Source organism: Anabas testudineus, chromosome 11 (genome assembly GCF_900324465.2).
Source record: "Anabas testudineus chromosome 11, fAnaTes1.2, whole genome shotgun sequence".
Classification (NCBI taxonomy): domain Eukaryota; kingdom Metazoa; phylum Chordata; class Actinopteri; order Anabantiformes; family Anabantidae; genus Anabas; species Anabas testudineus.
The window spans coordinates 15,837,237-15,859,028 of record NC_046620.1 but is presented as its reverse complement, the minus strand read 5'-3'; the positions used below and the strand labels follow the sequence as shown (position 1 = coordinate 15,859,028).

General features: G+C 41.8%; 2 protein-coding genes across 3 annotated transcripts; both read left to right on the top strand.

The window, feature by feature from the left end:
- The first annotated feature begins 10,691 nt into the window (after positions 1-10,691).
- Positions 10,692-14,395, top strand: zbtb8b (zinc finger and BTB domain containing 8B). 2 transcript variants are annotated; one of them, XM_026348571.1, is made up of 5 exons: positions 10,692-10,793; positions 11,384-11,579; positions 11,667-12,582; positions 12,848-13,017; positions 13,651-14,395. In XM_026348571.1, the coding sequence occupies exons 2-5, from the start codon at positions 11,406-11,408 to the stop codon at positions 13,963-13,965; spliced, it is 1,575 nt and encodes a 524-aa protein (XP_026204356.1). In that variant the 5' UTR covers positions 10,692-10,793; positions 11,384-11,405; the 3' UTR covers positions 13,966-14,395. The 2 variants fall into 2 exon arrangements, with proteins under 2 accessions (XP_026204356.1, XP_026204355.1); XM_026348570.1 differs by having other exon boundaries at positions 10,709-10,815; positions 11,387-11,579.
- Positions 14,396-16,961: 2,566 nt separating this feature from the next.
- On the top strand, positions 16,962-21,459 carry LOC113154394 (tissue alpha-L-fucosidase). The gene is made up of 8 exons (XM_026348572.1): positions 16,962-17,472; positions 17,558-17,692; positions 18,196-18,333; positions 18,479-18,584; positions 18,712-18,912; positions 19,267-19,457; positions 19,633-19,732; positions 20,311-21,459. The coding sequence occupies exons 1-8, from the start codon at positions 17,132-17,134 to the stop codon at positions 20,443-20,445; spliced, it is 1,347 nt and encodes a 448-aa protein (XP_026204357.1). The 5' UTR covers positions 16,962-17,131; the 3' UTR covers positions 20,446-21,459.
- The last annotated feature ends 333 nt before the right edge of the window (positions 21,460-21,792 follow it).

Below are 21,792 nucleotides of genomic sequence, written 5' to 3'. Positions count from 1 at the left end.
GACTGTGGGAATTATGAACTGTGAAAACACTCCATCATCTGCAATGGAGTGTGTGACGATACGCCGTGCTCGACTCTCACAGCAGTCACACAGGTGACTTTGTAGAATTAGAGTTAGTGAGCTACTTTTGAGAGCGGAAAGCGGAAGCGCTACTGGAGTAAAAAAATAAAAAATAAATCAGTGACTCTTCTCTAGCACAGAAAGCTAGATGTTAAAACACAAACAACATACAAACAAACACTTTTTGATTAGATGTAGTCGTGATTTTGTGGTCATTTTAAGTTCATGCTATTTCAACTGTTCCTACATTAATTTTTACTACCTGTTTCATTTTTTCTTTGCATGACTTTTTTCTGCCATTCCAACTACTTATTTTACTTTTAGCTATATTTCAGCTATTACTGTTTCAGCTGTTTACTAATCATTTCTGATTATTTCAACTTTATTTTACTTTTAATAGCTACTTTATGTATTGCATCCAACTAGTTAAATATTTTAACTATTTCAACTCTTTATTTAATTTTTCCTATTTTGTAACTAGAAACCAGTACTGTTTTTGTTTTCTATTACTCACTTTTAATATTTATGCATTGAATTTAGCTCATTATTTTGACTCTTTATTTAACTTTAGTTACATTTACATGTATTGCCTGTAGCTAATTATTTTAACTGTTCGCTAACTACTTTAAGCGACCTTTTGGAGCTTTTTATTCACCATCTATGTGTTGCAAGTACGCTTGTTGAGAATCACCAATTTATACTACAAAAAGAACTCACTCACTTTTAAAAATGTTCAATCCGTCCCGTATGTCTGTGTGTGTTTGCAGCAATGAGGGCAGATAGGCTGCTGAGGGGTCAAGAGACGAATCAGCCCAGTGAGTGTCTGAACATCTGGGCTCTTCACAGGACAAGATAGCGCTCTCATGGTGCTCACACACGCAGAAACATTCGTAGAGACACTCAAACACATGGTTGCTCGCAACACTTGGTGCTTGTTCTGCTACAACCGTGGGAAGATTGCTGGTACAGATTGCCATGGAAACACAAAACCCAGGCGCCGGTTGTTAGGAGCGATGGCTGGCTGACCCAGCAGTGTGTGTGCATGTGTGTGTGTGAATGACAGAGAGAGGCCAAGTGGCATGCCCCGTTCCACACAATGCCCAGCTGAGTGTGTCTCTTCCTGCCTGGCAGACTGGAAGGGTGTGTTAGTTTAAACATACTACAATGCTTGGGTGTACTTATTTAGTCTCTTTGTATAGAAAATCTGTTGTATTTATTTTCTTTCTTTCAAGTGTTTCTTGTCATTTCGTCTTTTAAGAAGCTTTTTCACAACATACTGCATATTTTCTGTTTATCTCACATTAGCTGGACGTGATCCTTGCCGCCTGCATTTTGTCATATCATACATGTTAAGCAATAAGCTAACCTAAACCATGTGCATGTGCGTGTGTTTGTTAATGCCCAAGTGTCAGTAATCAGTGTGACCATCACTGGAGGGGTTTATAATGTGGTGAGTCTGAGTCAGGACTAACAGAGAAGAGAAATCCCTCATACTCCCCCCTCCCAACCTCCTCCCCTCCAAACAAACCCCCTGTCCACATATCCTTTCATTACCAATCATTCCCTAATTCAGATCTGGATCTCATTTCAGCATCAAAAAACTGAGAAGAAAGAGCCTGGAAGAAAAAGAGACATCTATGAAGTCAGGCTGCAGTCTCTTCTCTGACCGTTCACTTCAAAGATTAACTTTCTTCTCTGTATCACCAGTTTTTTTTTTTTCTTTAAAGAAATCACTCTGGTTTCACTCATTGTTTTAGGCCAACCACACCTCCCAGTTGTTCTAGGATGAGGCAAGATGCATGAAAAACATGCACAAAGTGGAAAGTAATTAAGAAGATGAATGAATGAATAAATAAATTCATTATGAACATGGTTTTATGGTGGGGATGTGTGAAGTAAGGGTGGTGGAGGGAAACATGAGAGCCAGAGAGAGAGAGAGAGAGAGAGAGAGCTGGCACTGATGGTAAGATGGAATTCTGGGAGATTTCTGGCGATCCTGGTCGGCCACTTCAAGTCCTCTCCCTCCCATCCCTCTAAACCACAACAAGGCAAAGTCCCTTATTGAAATTAACAAGCGCATACTTTTACAATTTGCACACGCACGCACACATGAGCAACTCAAATATGAACGTGTGAATGCTCAGGGACATTCACACATGGCCATAAACTGATTCATGCAAGCACACACACACACACACACACACACACACACACACACACATACAGACACACACACGCAACCCCCATCACGCGAATGTGGACAGTACATGCCCACAATTTATAAGGCACAAACACTCAGCTGCAATTATTGTTTCTGATGCATGACTCTTGCTATTGTTTGAAAGTCTGTGAGATGGAACCAGCTCAGCAGGATCTTTTGTTTATGACTTTGTCTCTGCATTCATGTTGAACTGAATAACTGATCAGACATGTCTCACTGCGCGGATGGATTATTTGTGCTGCATTTTTCAACGCAACACGACAGAAAAACCAACCTTTCCGCAACATTATTTAGTAAAATAGGCACTCCGGAGTAAAAGAGAAATAAAACAATTGAAGCTGAAAAATGCTAAACTCTTATTGTGAACTATCAAAGAACAAAATGTATAAAGAAACTGTGTTTTCAGTAAATTAGATTTCTCACAAAAGTGCACAATTACCAACAGTGCTGGTGTAAAAAGGCCCAGAGGCAGTAGCAAGTATTTTTATATAGTACCTTTCAACAACACATCAATTTAAATGGATTTAGAGAACAAGGCAAGACATACAATCACAAACTATAAATAAACACAATCTAAAATCACACATGGAAAAAAACAACAACTCTAGTTTGACTTGTTTCTATCTTTATTTTTCTTATATATAGAAAAAAATATGCACATGCATAAAATGTCAATAGGAAAAGGAGCTTTATTTTTGTATCATCTTTTATGACGATGATGACGATTTCATTGGATTTGGTGTATTTGAAGAAGATAATTTTATGTGAAAACCTAAAACTGTGTGTATGTGTGTGTGTGTGTGTGTATGTGTGTGTGGTTTTTCACTGAATTTCAATTACATACAAATAAAGGAATAATATAGTAGAAGTTGCAACACAATAAAAAAAATATGTATATACAGTATGTATATAATATAATACAAAAAAAGAGACTGCCATTTGGCTAAATGCTTTTCAAGAAAAAAGAAAGATGCAAAGACATGTGAGTGTATAGAGACTTTGATAGAGTGTCATGTCTTCGAGTTAGAGAACTGGAAGGCTAATGATGCAAAGTCCAAATAAATGTTATCGTGGCCGTGCTCTGTGACATGAGTGGATATTAATAAATTGCAAGATATGTCTTTTAAACAGCACGCACCACCACCAAAAACAAAAAGCTTAACTGTGATCACGTAGCCTTGAGCAGTGTCTAGAACCCCCGTGGAGCATTTGTGACAGGCCAACTGTGGTCAATGGAGCCCTGCATGGTGCCCTGCTGTATGCAAGTGCTACTGAAAATACCATACCAGAAAATCAGTTGATTCCATATTGTTATGAGGCTTTTATAATAGTCAGACTGTGTCTGGGTGTTTGGTCACTGGGGTCAGGATTGGACTGGCATGGGAATTGGCACTGAGGTAGCTTGGCACTGGCGGGCTGGACCCATGAGGGAATTCTCTGCCCTTCAAAGACATAAGGAATGCTTGGAACCTGCGGCACAGCCTGTCTGGACGTCTCCACATTTCACTCAGGATAACCTGAATATATGAGGCATCCCTGGAAGCTCCAGGTTACTTGTTAAAGGGTGACTCCAAAGAGCTGCATTGTGATTTTATGGGCGAATTGAGCTGATATGAGGTGTGAATAAACCTCCGGAGAAAAGGGGCTAGCCACAGTCAGTATATACGCTCGAGATGGTGGCCGCTGTGATGTGAGGTGTCAAGACGACAGGAGGGCTGCAGTGATGGGTCGTGTTGCCTGTCAGACAGCGAGAGACACAGACAGAGAACACAGGGAGAGAGAGACTGAGTCCTCCCTCCTCATCCGGCTCCCCTATGCAAAGATAAATAAAGAGGCTAAAAGCCGAAGAGAAGAGGCAGAAAGGAGCTTTTGTGGCTTCCGAGTGGGGTCCCTTTCATGGCCGTTCCCACAGCACTGGGCCCGTGATGACATTAACCATGTTTCACACAGACACACACACACACACACACACACACACACACACACACAGATACTGATGGGCCCTGCAAATGTGGTGACTTTCACTGGTGCCGGGCCCCAGACGGGGCGGCGAGGGCCCCGAGAGCCACAGGCAGCCATTGTGCTGTCGCCGCAGAAACCAGCCTCTTTATGTCAGACATGTTTTTCTGTTTGTTTTCTTTTTTATGTCTTTAATGTGGGCAAGGGGGAATGTTTCCCCTCTCATCTCCCTCCTCCCTCCTCACTGCTCCGCATTATTTCCCCTCCAATACCCATACATTTGTTTCTCCTCTTTTTCTCCCTCCTCTTCTTCCACTCCCTTCCTCCCTTATGTTGAGTCCCCCCCCCCACCTCATCTCCTTTTCCCCTGGAGATCGTCATTTGTAAAGCTCTTTGCTTAGACAGTCCATATCTTTGTCGTGGTGTTGTGGCCTCACTCTCACTCAGCTCCTTTTTATCTGTATTTCATGAGGTTTTGGCACAAACTGGAACTTTTTCTTCCTACATGGAAAAAAAAAACAACAACAAAACAATGTGCACAACTCTAAAACAACAGAACCTATCCCCAAAGAATTCTGCCTTTCCCACGCTAAGCCAATTTTCTTCACAAGATTAAACAAACTCTCAATAAAAAAAAAAAAAATGAAAGAAAAGGAAAGGGGGAGGGGGTGTCTGGTTATAACTCAAGTCTCCAAAAAGACCAACAGAGGATGCCCCAAAGTCATCCAATGAGAAAAACAAACCTGAAAAAAGCCGACTGTTACTATTTTTAAGTGCTGCAGGAATGTTGCTCGGTGCCATGACTCGAAGGCACGCATCCGTAATCAGTTCATTCTGACTGCGCTCCTCTGCCACATCACACACAGGACCCAATCTTTTATGAGCCGCAGAAGGAGAGGAGGAAGAAGAGGAGAAAGTGAAAAAGTTCCACTGTGTCCCGTCTCAGCCATGCATGCGAATGGGCCTAATTTAAAGACACAGTGGGGGATGTTTAATACTAAAGCTAATATTAGCCGCAGTAAAACTAGCTTTGCTCGTGTGTGTGGACTTGGCCGCTGATCATCATTCAAATTTATGGGGGAGACAGTTTTTTGTCTTTTTATGTCCAGAGAAAAAGACTTTCAGGGGTCAAAATTTGCAAAGACATATGTGAAAACTTATTGTGTGAGTACATTGTGGGACGCTTTATCAGAATAGAGGATGTAAATACTTTTGGAGAAGAAATGGCCAATATGGTTTAACAGACGGCCAAACTAAAATTATTATTGTCTAATACAACAATAAATAAACAAATTCTCCCTTTGCAAAGGTGATAAAGTTCAGCTTCAAACTGTTAGGTTTAACCAAGGTGTTGCTTTAGCTGGGCGGTCATTTAGGAAGCAGTTTGTGCTGCTATTGAACAGTGCTCCGTGATTAAGAGATGTGTTCCTGTTATTTAGTCGACACTTATTTACAAACCCTATTTCCAATAAAGCTGGAAATTGAACAAAAACGAAAATTTGTGATTTGTTATTTTGCTTGAACCTTTATTTTTCTGACCAAAGTGCCGTTTTTTTCAGTGTTTTCACTCACAAGCTTGTGTGTATGTGTGTGTTTTGGGTTTTTAAATATGAGCAATTTTGCAGTTTTATGGCCTGAAACACATAAAAAATAGTTATGATGATGATATACTCCCATCAGATGCATTCAGTCCAAGTAACAGGTAGCATTTCCGCATAGACGTGATGTATGGCTTCCTCTTTAGATAACAGAGTAGCTCTTCCGGATGCAGAGTCAGACTGTCTTCCCAAGCCCGTGCGGCTATATTCATCATGGTATCATGACGTTTCTCATGCAATATTATGTGAGGGTGACAAATGTGACAACTAGAAAAATTTGGCACAAAGTGTTGAACCATGACTCATATTTTGTTGCAACAACGGAGCCTTTGGTGAGCGCTTCTCTTATCCTCAGTCGTGATACCCTCACCAGTGAATGAAATCTGCTTTGTGTGTAAATAGGGTGGACACAATAAATTTACTATAACACAATACAGCACCAAATATTCCATCTATATAGTCTGTGGGCTAGCTTGAATTTTGGATGCATATATTTCCAGATTGGTTCGAAAGAGCTTTCACAAGGACATGGTGCTCCTTGCCTTTTTGTTTACCCCCCTAACCCTAGCCTGCTGCTCTTTGACAGCCTCTCACTCTCCCAAATCCCCCTTATAACTTCTCACCTAAGATTGCAGCTATATCAGGGAGGCATCGTGCCGACGCCTCGTTATGATGGCAGCTCAGAAGAGCAGGCGTAAGCCCCTAACAGCTGGCATGAAAACTTGCAGCCACCACACTGCTGAGTCATTTTTAGTGTTCCCAGAAAAAGGGATTACAGTGAGTGTTCATTGAAAGAAAGGAAAACTTCGATGGAGAAAGGATGAGGATAATGATGAATATAATTTTCATCTCCCAAGGAGTTGGCAGCATGTTTATTAGTTTTGATAGGGACTTTTTATTAGCCCATTAAAACAACTATAATATAAACTAAAACAAGAGATGCACAGATCACTAAATCTGGATTATGTCTGCATTCTATATTTTCCTAATGCAAAACTACATCTGTAAAACATTTGGACCCGGCATTGGATAAGTTCAGCTGATCTATAAACTAACATGATTTGTACTGGAGCCCTAGCTTGCTAGATAGTGTGTCACAATACTCTGTCTGACGTAGTCCCACAGCCCTGTCAAGTAAACTCAAGTATCCTAAATGTACCCCACTTGCAAATACTGTACCTATTTACTACAGTTTACCTAGACTACAACTTCCATCGAATGAGTAACCAGATTACATCATTTGAACTGAAAAAACTCCTCCAGCTGGTTTTCAGCTGAAAGCTGACAAACTTGAACACAGGAAGGGAGATGGAGGTTTAATATCATATGCATATATCTACTCCCCCAACCATAGAAAGCAAGTTGAAAATCAGTGAGGAGGACATTCAAATGAAATCACAAGTAGTTTTGTTTATTTAATTGCATGAATTTTCCTTTAACCCCTGGGCTATGACAGTATGACAGTGCAATTCTATCTTTTCTGACATGAAATAAAGATAAGACCATGCCATGACACACACCGTAGAGATGTATGGATGCAAGCAGTCGTATTTGGAAAGCTACACAACCTGACAGATGTTCAGGCAAGACATACTTGCGTAGTGAACTAATTCTATACAGTCTGCATGTAGCTCAGGCACAAACACACGCTGTCTTTGTCAGACATGAAAACTTGCTTGAGGTCAGCTAACTGTATATAGTACAGGAGGCTTTGATCTTTCGACTTGGCTGTGGCAAAAACAGCCAGCCAGCGCTGAGGCCCTGCGCTACCGGAAGCTTGTGGTCTGGGACAGCTCCATTTACTACTCTGTTCTGATCTAAATATACAATAATAAAAAAGCCTGGCAGACTGCAATACATTTCCTCTATAGAAAGGGAAGAAAGGACTGAGTAAGAGACAGACGTCTCCAGATCACTGAAGGACATTAAGTGATAATTACAGAGAGAGATAGACAGAAAGAGGAAGACGAGGTTTCCCCCTCTCCCTTTTCTCTTCCTCTTCCTCTGTCACCACCGAGGAAAGTGGCGTCTCCAAACTAAAGAGGGGCGCCCGCTGTATTAGACTGCCAATGATTGGCCATGATTGCATTATCTGATCCTATGAGGGATAAAAGGACAGTGACACACACACACACACACACACACACACACTCTCACCACATGGCTGTATTTCATTGCCTAATGATCAATGCCTCCTCAGAAGTCCAACATGACTTTTGTGAAAACATCTTTAGACGTGTACCCATAAAAGTATATATGATTCAAATTCAAGCATTCTCTTTATCTTTTGCGAGTCAGTTTTCTGACACACACACATACACACACACTCATACTCCCCTATGTGCTCGACCTAACCACTAGTCCACCGCACTCCTCTTACATCTCTTTGATCCCCGGTCGAGGGTCCTCTCCGCGGTGCCTCTGTCTGAATTCCAGAGATTCTGGGATAATTCAAACGTTTCACGGCACATACTTGGTCCCCCCAGGAGACAGTGGCGGAGATGGAAAATGCCACCATGGTCCCCGGCTCTCTCTCCCTCCATTGTCTCTACTCTTTAATCAGGCCCTCTCTGTGGCTCGCGCTGCCACCGTGGTGTGTTGTCTCAGCCTGGGAAAATGCCGGCCTAAGTGGCTGTTATGTACTGAGGCGCAGACCACAGGGACCCAGAGGGGTGCTGCTGGAGCCCTCTGTGCCAGCTGTGGGTCTCACAGTGGCTAACACACACAATGAGTGAGGTCCCAAATCTGGATGCAACCTTACATAACAGCCTTATACATCTATTTACTTTTTAGACTGGGCTTCATTAAATCATACACCATCATAATCATAGGCGTAAGCCAAAACCCAATCATAAATTCTGATATTATTTGTTCCTTAGGGGTTTTTGGGTGTAAACCAGCGTTAAACTGCCACACATATAGGGCAGTGTTGTAGAAACTCCAGTATGATTGCTTGGCTCGGAAAGGTCTGTGGAAAGGGAGTTTCCTGTGTGTATGTCAACAGATGACCAAAACAAAGAGCTTGTGTTTCCCTGAGTCAGAGTGAGAAGAAGGTCAGGAACCAGCGCCACCTCTGAGGTCAACCCATTTCAGCTTTGTTATGGGATAGACTCGTGTTAGGGCCGGGCTGTTGGGTCAACTGACGGTTGGCCGGCCTTCAGCCGGACACAATGCTCCATCAGGTCAAGTTTAGAAGAACTGAGTCAAACCCCGCTGGTTTATTCTAGTTTATATTTAGGGCTCATGCACATGAATAGAGGTTTTATGAGGTGCCATAAATTTCATTTTACAAAGAGGGTGAGTATGGAAGCTCATGTACGCCTACCCTGCGGTTTCTCCAGGCCACCACGAAGCCTTTGTATTTGCCGTGTTTGCCATGGGAAAATATCTGAAACAAATAAGTTGCCTGGTCGGCACCAATCAGTGTAAAAAACACTTCTAAAGGCTGTGGATTGTGCTGAGAGGGTGTGGCACAGCGCAGAAGGAACTACTTGTTTACTCTTGCCATGTCCAAAAATAAAAAAGGAACTATTTTCTCCCCGAAGTGAAAGGCAAATAAACAAGTGTTCTCGAGCAGACAATGGAGCAAGCTCCCTGTGATTGTGCAGCAGCGCGCTGGACTTGGTAGGAGAAGGAGTGCGACACTTTGAGGTTCCTCCAAAACATCACAGCCACCAGCATCACTGTCATCACTGTCCCTGGAGAAAGCCAGGCATAACTCAACTTCTTAGAAATTAAAGTGGAGAAAATATTGTACAGACAAAAACACATAATTTGAGAAAAGTGGAATGATTTTTTCCAACTCTGCTTAATGTCCATGTTTAAGAGATATACAATGTATTTTTATTTTGCTAATTTAAACTGTTGAATGTTTAAATTCTCTTTTAATTAAATCACGTTTCTACAACTACCAACTAAGTTACAACCCCCTCCGGATATAAGTACGGTAAGAGACAGTAATAATTACACTATATTAGAGCAATTCAATTTATGTTGAACTTCACCGTACGGGACTATTTTCTCTAATCTTACTAAGCCTCATTGTCATCTAATATTACATAACAACCACACATTCACCTTTACAGACTTTTGTACTGGACCTTTATCGTCACTTTACCAATGTAATTTGAATTCATAAATCAATATAACATAGTAGTAAGAGATTTTGCCAGAGGTGGAGATTTTTCTTAAGAACTGTACATAAGTACAATAGTTTATGTACTTCTACTTGAGTATTTTTGATTTATGGCACTATTGTACTTTTTACTCCTCCGCTCTGCGACTGATAAAATGTAATAAATGTAAAAGTGCTACTAATGATAGTTTTCTCAAGCAATAATATTGTAATTAAAAGATGGGTTATATCTATCTTATGTCCACACACAACACCATTCTTTACTCAACTTAACTGATGATATTAGTCATACAAGAAAGGGAAGGGCAGACATCACATTGGTGAAGAAAGGGCAAATATGAAATGATGCGCCATACTATTTGGGATCATGCTGAATTTCTATCCCTGTCCTACCCACTGTTTATTACCTGGATCAGGTGTGTTCATACAATCGGAAGCTGTAGGTGCAGGGATGGTTGGAAACAAGCACCGCTGTGTCTGTCTTGGACTATAGAGATGCTTACTCCTTGCCAAAGTGCAAGTTATTACAATGTTTTTGCAGCTACACAACTTACAGTTTGTTTGTGTTATATGTTATGACGAAAACCAAACTTTATCTCAGCAATCAATAGACTGTGAGTATTCACATTATTTATTGCAACTTGTTTTTAATACGTACGCGTAATCGTACGACCACGCCTCCATCGGTCCGTGATTGGATAAGTGAAAAACGTCACTACTTACTGACAGCGGAAGTTGATGGTTTATGGGGATATGGGGCAATGAGCCTAGCCTAGCTAACTGAATCTCTAGCTTTTTGTTACGATAAAGGTTTTGTGAAGCTCAAATGCGTAACTACACAGGTGAGACCGTTATATGTATCTTTATAAACACCGTCATGTGTCAGCCTGCTTAATAAATTGCAGGCGGTGACGTTAGTCGGTTGCGTTTGTACTCGGTGTTAGCCACACAAGCTAACTTGTATGTAAACATAGAGAAGAGCTAAGGTACTTAACCTTTACCTTCCCTTTGTGTCTACTCTGTTAAACCTGTAGGGTTGTGTATTTGTTTTGCTATTTGTATCTGTAAATGTTAATAACCGTGTTGATTAGGGTAACATTGTTAATCGTTGCTTAATCTCTGATTAAACTTGCACAAACGTAATGCCCATTAGCTAACTAAGTTAAGTAATTGTTAAAGGATTATTTCTTCCCCTATTAGTAATTTTGACTTGGCATAAACAATAATTAATCTATATATCTATGTATCTTAAGAAAGAGAATTTGTCACTTAACAAGAAATCTGTCACACAGCCTATAGTTAAAGGTAAATCAAATGTCATCAATCAAACTCTACAAAACTTCAATATAGACCCTTTGATTTTCCTCTTTAAACTGACACCCTCCTTGCTTCACTCTTCTCTTTTCCTGGAAGGACCCACCGAGGTGTAAATATGGAAGTGCCTTGCTATCTGCCCAAACTGCTGTTTGAACTCAATGAGCAACGTAAGCGGGACTTCTTTTGTGACTGTAGCATCCTTGTTGAGGGCCGTGTCTTCAAAGCTCATCGTAATGTACTGTTCGCTGGGAGCGGCTACTTCCGGGCTCTTCTGGTTCACTACCTGCAGGTAAGAGGAACTGATAAAAGTACTGTCCAGTGTTTCATCAGATGCCTTAGATGCTATTAAAAAAACCTCAAACATTTTTCTTTTCAGGATAGTGGTCAACGCCACAGTACAGCATCTTTGGACATCGTAACAGCTGATGCTTTCTCAATTATCCTGGACTTTCTGTACTCTGGCCGTTTGGCCCTAAACAGAAGCAATGTCATTGAGGTGATGTCAGCAGCCAGCTACCTGCAGATGACTGACCTGGTGAACTTCTGTAAAAGCTACATCCGCTCATCTTTGGAAATATGCAGCAAAGAGAAGGAGAGGAACACAGAGAAAGAGGTCCAGGCTCAGGATGGAGGAATAGGTCCTGCAGACAGCGGTACTCCAGCTGCAACTATCTCCAGTGGTGCAGGTGCTGCAGAACCTCATTCCGCAGTAGCAGACGCAGATAGAGGATCCAGATTAGGTCCAGAGTCTGTGACCTCGGCTAGAACCCCCTTGTCTATCCCTGTCACCACTCCACCAGGGACCAGCAGGGACATGGACAGTGACTACCATTCCACAGGGGAGTTTGCATCTGGGAGCGAAGGACAGAAGGGACACATGGATCAGACTAATCTATCATCCTCCTCATCCTCTGCTTTAACCCCGGAGTTAGTGAACCCTAAGATAGAATACGACCCTGATGAGGAGCTTATGGAGTCCCCTGAAACCAAAGACCTGGCCTCATATCCTGGGCCTTCTCTGCACAATCCTCATCATAGCAGACTACTTCCCCCAAGTCCCTCTCACTCCAGTGAGCGCTCCCCTCTTGGATACAGTCCTTCTTTCAATGCCAGGCAGCTGATGGAGATGCTGGCCAGGGGCGAAGGCCCCAGTCCTCTTGGGGACAGAATGGGGCAGCGTTTTACTCAAGGACTTAGTAGCAGCACAGGAGGAGGCAGAATAGATGAAGGTTTAGGGTTTGTAGGATCATCAATCGTGGAGATCCAGCCTGATTGGATTGGAGAGTTTACAGGTAGTCAGCAGCAACAGGCTAAACACATGCCATTTGCGCAGTTTGACGTATAATATAATTATATTATATGTTTTTCTGCACTGTCCTGTTCAGATAGATTTGAACTAGGGTTGTGCCATATCGAATAACTGTACAGTACAAAGAAGTATTGTTCAAGTGTACTGTTCTTGTATCATATTGTTACCCTAGAATATCATGCTATAGTTTAAAGTCTACATTGCCCAACCCTAATTTGAGTTGTCGGTCTCTCTCTTTTCCGCTGCAGGTGATGGTTTAGTGAAACTCCACAAGTGCCCGTTCTGCCCATACACTGCCAAACAGAAAGGCATCATGAAAAGACACATCCGTTGTCACACAGGAGAGAGGCCCTTCCCCTGTCCCATGTGCGGCAAGAGGTTCACGAGACAGGAACACCTTCGCAGCCATGCGCTCAGTGTAAGATCTCAGTGTAGCTTTGACTTCAGGATAATCAGCCTCGTTTTTAGTATAGGGTACCTAAGGCCAAAGGCTCCTTAACTAAGAGAATTGGAGTATAAGGAAAATCACATTTTAGCAACAGCTAATGTCAGCAACTGTCATACAGAGAAATAGTTGGCTTATAGAGAGCAATGTTAAATTACAGTGTTCTTCATTCTGATATATTGATTTATACAAACTCTTAAACTCCTGACTTTTAATTACAACTTTTGTGGGAAATTGTATAATGGCAATAATTTGTTCTCTTGTTTCAGTTTACAGATAAATTACTGCATTCTGTTTGCAGAGAATTGTAAAGTCAATAATGCATGGTGAAGATATATTGGTTTATTTAAGGCAGCGTTTGCTAGGAGTTGTAAACAGTAATTACTGTCTCAGTCTTTAGTTGAGCTAAATCCCTTTATTTTCCATGTTGTCTGTGTATTGTGTGCAGTTAATGAAGTATAATGAGAGCAGTAAATCATTTGGATGATGGTGTTTTTCACCTATAGTCTACAGGTTGTTGTTGTTGTTGTTGTTGTTGTTGTTGCCTGTGCTAATGAGTCACATACTTGTCTGTTTTTTTTTTTTTATTGTATCAACCATCTGCAGGTTCACAGGCACTACTGGCCAGTGTCTTGTAAAAGCTGCAGGCGGACCTTCACCGGATCCAGTGTTTCCCCTGGACTCAGACGCTTTGGCATCTGCGAAAGCTGCAACTGTGTGACCACCACTCATGACGATTCTGACCCAGTTCACCCTGCCAGCCAGCAGGAGCCCATGGAGCGCGCAGACGGCAATACAGACTGGTCCAGTTTTATTGACGATGTAGATGAGGTGGAGGTTGGCAGAGTGGAGGACTTGGTGGAGAAACAGATGCTTGAAAGGCAGCTGGCTGTCTGCACTGACGTAGGTCACAGTCTGTGAAATTGTAGCGCACAATAAACGGTGAAGGAGATAATTTCTTTAACTGTGGCCAAACTGTTATTTATGTTAAATTATTACTGTAAGCTGACTTTATTTATTGACTAATTTGTAACCAGAAGATATGATTTTTTTTGATAGTTGGAGATATTATACTCCAGTGATTTGCTGGACTGCAAATTGATTCCAAATAGATTCAGTCTATTTTTCTTTTCATTATTATCGTGGTCTTTCATTTCCTGTCCATGACTTTGCACAGGTAACCAAATCCTCCTATATGTGCTGTCACTCATAAAGCTGCAGCTTTCTGATTAACCGAGTAGCTTGTTACATGTTTTGATACGGTGTGATTGAGATTACACTTCACAGATAAAATGAGCTTTGTGGGTATCAATAAATGCAATAAATGCTTTGTGTATCTGTTTGTCCTCCATCTGATGTTTGTGTGTAAAAGTGTTTGTTTGTTTTTTTGTTTTTTTACGGTCAGACATTTATTCATCTCAAGATGTGTTCATTTCCTTGTGGTTTGACATGGATTTGAATCTGAGGAACCTGCAGGACTGTTCTGTCTAAAAAGTGTCCTGTGATGCCCTCTAGTGATCCAGCCCCTATTAAAGGAAAAATTATTTGCAATGAGGATCACTCCAGATACAAAACGTCTCCCCAAGTAGTTTAATCTGAATGCCTGAGCTAAACTATTTGCTATTAGGGTGTAGAATGACTTATGATCATCACCTTTTTTGACTGCAGAGGGTTGTTGTTGTTGTTGTTGTTGTTTTATAATAATCAAAACACAATAACACAAAGGCTAATTATTCAGAATAATAAAAACCGGGGGGGGGGGGCATTTTAATGCAGCATCATTCCTGCTGGTCCCAGACACCTTCACTGTCACCATCTAAACCCTCCAATGAATTACCGTCTGATTCTTGACAGTTTTTTTTTTATTATTTTGAAACCCTTAATTAGTTTTAGGCGTCGGAGCTCCTACAAAACACATCCAAGGCAGGTTTTCTTTATACCTGCTTACAGTTTTCTTTGCGTCTGTCAGATAATAATATCAAACATTCATGACAGAATATGACAGAACGAACTGAGGAGGGCGACAGGACGCGTTCACGGAGCGTGGTGCGGCACAAACCACAGAAGAAGAACGATTATTATTTGGACGACTTTGTTCAGTGTGGAGCCGAAAGCGGGGCTCTGCAGTCCGTCTCTGAAGCAGCTTCCCCGCCGGACTCGACACTGACACATGGGGAAGTCTCGGGATTTAAGCGAGTTCGAGCGGGGTATGATCGTCGGAGCCCGGAGCGCCGGCTGCAGCATCTCGGAGACCGTGAACCGGCTGGGATTCTCCAAGACTGCGGTGTCTCGGGTCTACCGGGAATGGTGCGAGAAGCAGAAAACCTCCAGTCACCGGGGCTCCTGCGGGAGGAAGCGCCTGGTGGATGAGAGTGGCGAGAGGAGGATCGAGAGAATGGTGGAGGCGAACAACCAGGCTACGAGCGTGCAGATCCAGGCTCTGTACAACAGCAGCGGGCAGGAGAAGCCCATCTCGCTGACCACCACTCGACGGACCCTGAAGCGGCTGGGCTACGGCCGCAGGTCTCAGCGGCGGGACCCGCTCGTCCTGGCCGGGCTGGAGGCTCTGGCTGCATACGCATCCTGCCCGGGACAGACTGACACGTCCACGGATTTTGTGGGCAGGACTGAGGATCACCCTGACTCAGACATGCAGTCCTCCGCGGACTCAGTGTGCAGGAGCGAGAACCACCCGGAACCATCGGTGACGTGAATCCTCAGTCAGTTGCCCACTGACCGCATCTCTTTATAATGACAACATCATGTGGCCTACATCGCTACAGAATATAGGAGAGACAATCGGAGAGTATTGGAAAGATACAATACTAATAAACGTGGAAATAAGTCCATGTGTATAGGCCTTGAAATGGAAACCTGATAGGATTTAATATTATTTTGCCACAGCACAGGCATTTTTATTTGTGGGGAAACGTTCAAAACGTTTCTTTTATAAGGTATATAAACTAATCAATATGTAGCTATCACAGAGAAATCTGTTTCTCATCTTATTTCCTTTAAAATAAAATAATCTATAGAATACTGTTTTCATGCACATGATTTAAAAAAAAAAAAAAAAATCCAAAAACAACCAACTCACTCAACTCAGATGCTGGGACACATCTTGAGCCGTATTTAATTACTATTTTCAACATGTTGGAATGAATCAGATTGAATGGTGAATTTGCTTTACATGTAGTAAATTTACAGTAGCTCTTTTGGAAAACCTGAAACCAGAAAACCTGAGTGATCCTTGCCATCTGTAATTATAAACTTGCATCTTTGGTATTTCAGAGTCAATTCAGAAAAATGTTATATGATGCTGTGATAAATATAATGAAAGACAACAGCCATTTACAGGGTGGACAGATTGGGTTATCTTTTTTCTCTGTTGTAATTAGTTTTCTTCTGAAAGGAAGAAGGCCAGTTATAAAAAACACGCCACTGGAATATAAGATGGTTTGTCTGTCTGTTTGTTGAGCAAAGCCTGTCTGAAATCATAAGAAGATAAATACACAGCACTTTAAAAGCAAGCCAAATGAAATTACCATCATCTGTAAGTAACACAGAAACTTCACTTGGAGACACAATGGCAATGGAACTCTTAGAAGAAGGCACAACATATCCAACCTTTACATTAAACATACAGTCTATGGGTCAGACTGGGGGACACTAAATTTATTGTGCCATTGTTTTTATACTGCGTGTCATGTTATTATTTATTTTAATATTATTTGTTTATCATTATTTAAAAAATGTCACTGGAGCATGTGGACAATGGGCATATGGAGCTTAAAAAGTAGTTTCTCACACAGTAATGAAAGTTTTAATAGCACATCTTCACATTTGGAAGAAGGACTCTGCAGCCGACCAGCAGGTGGCGATAAAGTTACGCTACATTAAAACGAAGAAGAAGAAGAAAAAGAAGCAGAAGAAGACGCGGCGCATGATTGAAACGGTCATATGATTGAAAACAACAACAACAACAAAAAGTAATAGCTGCACAAAAGTGAAAGCCGCTGACTTTATTTCCTTGTCGCACCGAGGTGTAAACAGAGCTTCTCGACTTTAAATGTAAGCTTTTGCGAACATGCTAGCCGTGTTGCTGTTTGCGGCCGCTTGTGTTTGCCACACGGCTGCTCGCTACACCCCCGACTGGACCAGTCTGGACGCGAGACCACTTCCTTCGTGGTACGACGAGGCTAAGCTGGGGATTTTTATCCACTGGGGTGTGTTTTCTGTCCCCGGGTTTGGCAGCGAGTGGTTCTGGTGGCACTGGCAGGGCGAGCAGCCTCCGGACCGGGCGTGTGTGGACTACATGTCGAAGAACTACCCTCCTGGGTTCAGCTACCCGGAGTTCGCCCCGCACTTTCACGCTCAGTTCTTCGACCCGGAGGAGTGGGCCGATATATTCAAGGCCTCTGGTGCAAAGTGAGGTCATTTCCTCAGCTAGTGCTGTGATTTACACTTCCCGTTACAGTTAAACACGTCAACTCACTCATTCTCTGAATTGCAGGTACGTCGTCCTGACCGCCAAACACCATGAGGGTTTTACCAACTGGGAGTCTCCAAACTCCTGGAACTGGAATTCTGTTGATACTGGTCCTCACAGGGACCTAGTGGGAGACCTGGGAGAGGCTGTGCGCAGCAGGTGGGATGTCACATGCTGGGGATGTTGTTGTTGTTGTTGTTGTTGTTGTTGCTGTCGCTGTCACTGACAAAATGAGAAATCATGCAAGCACTGGATGGAAAAGTGCTGTACAAGCATACCCACTGTGTTCGACTGAAAACTCAAGACAGCTCAAGACATGATGTTGTGCTTGGAATAGTTTAGATCAGGAATATCTGATGACTTGCAGTCGTACAGGCTTTATTGTGTTGCTGCTCTCTGATACATTTATGAAGTCGCAGTGGGCTGCTGACTCATTTATTAGTGACACACCATCCCTCTCCTCAAATCCAATTTGTGAGTAAGGGGGCACTGGTATTTGATTTGAGCTCTGTATTGACATACCCAGAGTATTATACCTCAGTATAATACTGTTGTTCTGGGGCCTGAATTTTGCTCAGTAGCTCCTCTATAGCGATGGCATAGTCTAATGGATTTTGTCTGTCACAGCAGCAGCAGTTAACATTGCTAATTTTTGTATTTAGGTCATTGCACTATGGACTCTACAACTCCCTGTATGAGTGGTTCCACCCTCTCTACCTGTTTGACAAGAAGAACGGATTCAAAACGCAGAAGTATGTGATGCAGAAACTGCTGCCAGAGCTTTATAACATGATTGTCAGGTCTGTAACACTTAAAATGATGATTACTACATCATATGACTGCACTTCATTGCGCATGATCTTGTCAATCATAAGTGAACCAGCATGTGACTGCACGTGAGCTTATGAAGTGTCTCTGAACCTTTGACTTGCTGTGTCCTTTAAGGTACAAACCTGAGGTTCTCTGGTCTGATGGGGACTGGGAAGCACCTGACACCTACTGGAACTCCACTGAGTTCCTGGCCTGGCTCTACAATGACAGCCCTGTCAAGGTAAATGTCTTCATAACAAGGAACCAACACGTTAACTGTGTTAACAACAAAAAATGTAGTGTTTTTGAAGGAAGCAGTTCAACAATGAAGTGTGAAGATGCAACTTAAGATGTCTCCTTTGTTTTAGGATACTGTTGTGACCAATGACCGATGGGGCGCTGGGTGTGGTTGTAAACATGGTGGCTACTATAACTGTGATGACAAGTATACTCCAGGCCACCTAGTTAAACACAAATGGGAGAAATGCACATCAGTGGACACGCTGTCATGGGGTTACCGTCGGAACATGAAGCTGAGTGAAATGATGCCCTTACCCACCATCATAGTGGTGAGGATATGTCATATATAATTTTACAGTAGATAAACTAATCTGTAGTCATAGCCAGGTTGTGGCTATGTTTGTATATGGCTGTTATAATGGTAAGATATAGTAATTATATTTCTGCACTTGTACGGTGCACAGCTCTCAGACTGACTAGATTCTGATGTCTTGTCAACAAATAAATGCTTGAATTTTTACTGTGTTGTTGTGCTAACATATACATCAGACCTGTCTGTGTTACCCTTGCAAAAATAACCATAATTTAAGTCTGGATATTTTTTTTTTCCTCAGCATATTGTTCAGTTTAGTAATACTGTGATCAGTATCTCTGACCTCTGCCTACTGTTGCTTTTACCACAGGATCTCGTTCAAACTGTAGCTCTGGGAGGCAACTACCTCCTAAATGTGGGTCCCACACCTGATGGGATGATCCCCACTTTATTTGAGGAGAGACTCAGGGGTGTTGGAGCCTGGTTGGACATCAACGGGGAGGCCATCTATGCTTCTAAACCCTGGAGGGTACAGGCAGAGAACAGCACCATACCAGTCTGGTAAGTAGAAGGGACAGTTGAATCTTTTTTCAGTGATGTATGTAGAAGTCACACACCTACAGTACGTTTGGGGTTAAGTGCAGAATAAAACAAAATAACTGCTATAGTCATGATTAAGTGAGCAAGCCAATAATTTCTATGCAGATTATGGGTAAATGTACCCCGATCTTTACAGGTATACGTCTAAAGGGACCACAGTCTATGCCATCATGACAGCCAAACCTCCCAATCCCAAACTGAAGCTGCTGAAACCCAAAACATCCGCAGCCACCAAGGTAAAGACACAATGTTTTCTATGATGATTTTACACATTATAGAAAGTCAATAGCGAAGCTTGGACCTTGTGAGAAACAGAAACACATTGTCACAAATCCCTAAAAACTCAAATAACAGGTTTTCAGTCTGTCTTAAAAAAGCCCATATAAACATAAATAAATGTTTGCTTGCTTAAAATATTGTTCTTGTTATTGCCCACCTGTAAAAGCCCTTTGTAAAAACAATATCCCCAATCCTAAATCCTTCTCTCCCAGCACTTTATATCCTCTAAAGCTGCGGTATCTTTGGACACAGTTCCATTTTTGTATACAGTAATATAAAATTATATAAATAATAAAAGGCACATTTCCACTGCAACTGAACAGAAAAAACGTGTGTTTAAGAAAACACAAAGAGGAAATTTTATAGCAAAATGACAAAAACTTTGGGAGCTATACACTAGGTCTAATAAACTCAGGCTGTTTAAGCCTCATTTTAGCTTTATAGACACATTCAAATACATTTTTGCACAGAACGAGGGCTGTGGATGTGGATGAAACACCAGAGACTAAATCATTGAGTTTTGTTCCTTGTGCAGGTGACTTTGTTGGGGAATCCTAAGCCTTTATCCTGGTCTCCAGTCCAACCCAGTGGTGGCATTGTTGTGCAGCTGCCCGAGCTGCCCTATACCCCTGGTCAGGCGTGGACACTCAAACTGGAGAATATCCAATGAGCCTTAAACACCAGAAGTGTTCAACCACCACAGCACTGAGTATTTAGAATGTCTGAACATAGGCTGAAGTGATAACACTGATGAAATCTTTTTATATTTTTGCCAAAATGAAGAATCAAGACGAATCAAGCACTCCCCCTTAATGACTGTGATGAGGACCAAAGCTTTAATATTGCCTCTCTGCTTTCTTTAGCGATTTTGACTGAGTGAAGAGTGGAATCTGTGGATTTTGGGCTTGTGAGATTTTCCCGGCAGCTTCTCGCCTGTGTGATCGCCGTTTCCGAAACGATTCGTTTTATGAATGATTTGTTTGTATGTTTACAGTACGGACATTTGCAGAGCACTTTTTTTTTCTATTTAATGCTGCATGCTTAAAAATATCACTTCACTTGTTTAATTTGTGTTTTCAGAAATGGCAAGGTTCAATTAAAATGCTGTTGTTCACGGCTGACTTTTCTAAAAACTTAAAAATAACTTGAAATAAGGTCAAGAGGCGACAAATTGTCTGATGGATCTTTACAAGGTAAGGCTGTGATTGTGGCCAAGACCATTTAGATCTGTTTGATTTTTTTGATGTTCTGCTGAGCACCTGTCAGCACTTTTTTTTTTTTTTTCAGCAAGTGCCTGAGGATTGAATTGATATCTCACACTTGTATATTTTATAAACCGCTGACCTTTAATTGGAGCCTGCTTCACTTAACCCGAGGCTACTGCTGCACGTTTCAGGATTTCAGCTGGGTGCTTTATATTCAGCTCCATGCTTGTGAGTGCAGCTCTTTGCCACAACAGGTGTGTGAATAGACCAAAATATCCTCTGTGGAGGAGTCGGTCCAAGTTAAGTGAAGTGAATGCCCATGGGATTTTGTGCATTTGACTTCTTATACCAGGGCTAAATTGTTCTGTCCCCTCCTTTAACCTTTCTTAATAGGTGTATATGGTCTTCATGTATTTGCATTGCAAATTCCTGCAGACAGAGAGAGAGGAATAAATAAAATGGAAATGTTCTTTGGCAAATCCTTTTCCTTGACCTCTATTTTGCATTTGTAATAAGTGCTCTCCCTGGTGAGTTTGCCTGCACTGTAAAAAAATGCGTCTTATATTTACTGTTCAAATTAGTTTAACTCTTAACATGATTTATTAGTGGGGATGAGAAAATGTCGCTAAATACATGGTAAAAGAAAATCTGAAATGATTTCTTGGAACTGAAATACATCATATATTCATTCATGCTGTAAAATGCGTGCAGCTTGGAGCACAGCTCTCTGTGACCATTTAAATGTACCGTGGTTTTATTGAATTAAAAAAAAAATGTCAGAAAAGAAAAATCACACAGGAATGTATGAGGGA

Excerpts from the sequence above, each read along its gene's own strand:
- zbtb8b (XM_026348571.1), top strand. The coding sequence starts at position 11,406 with ATGGAAGTGCCTTGCTATCTGCCCAAACTGCTGTTTGAACTCAATGAG. Across the intron at positions 11,580-11,666 it reads TTCTGGTTCACTACCTGCAG|GATAGTGGTCAACGCCACAG; the intron begins GTAAGAGGAACT and ends TTTTCTTTTCAG. Across the intron at positions 13,018-13,650 it reads TTCGCAGCCATGCGCTCAGT|GTTCACAGGCACTACTGGCC; the intron begins GTAAGATCTCAG and ends AACCATCTGCAG.
- LOC113154394 (XM_026348572.1), top strand. The coding sequence starts at position 17,132 with ATGCTAGCCGTGTTGCTGTTTGCGGCCGCTTGTGTTTGCCACACGGCT. Across the intron at positions 18,334-18,478 it reads CTTTATAACATGATTGTCAG|GTACAAACCTGAGGTTCTCT; the intron begins GTCTGTAACACT and ends GTGTCCTTTAAG. Across the intron at positions 19,458-19,632 it reads AACAGCACCATACCAGTCTG|GTATACGTCTAAAGGGACCA; the intron begins GTAAGTAGAAGG and ends CGATCTTTACAG.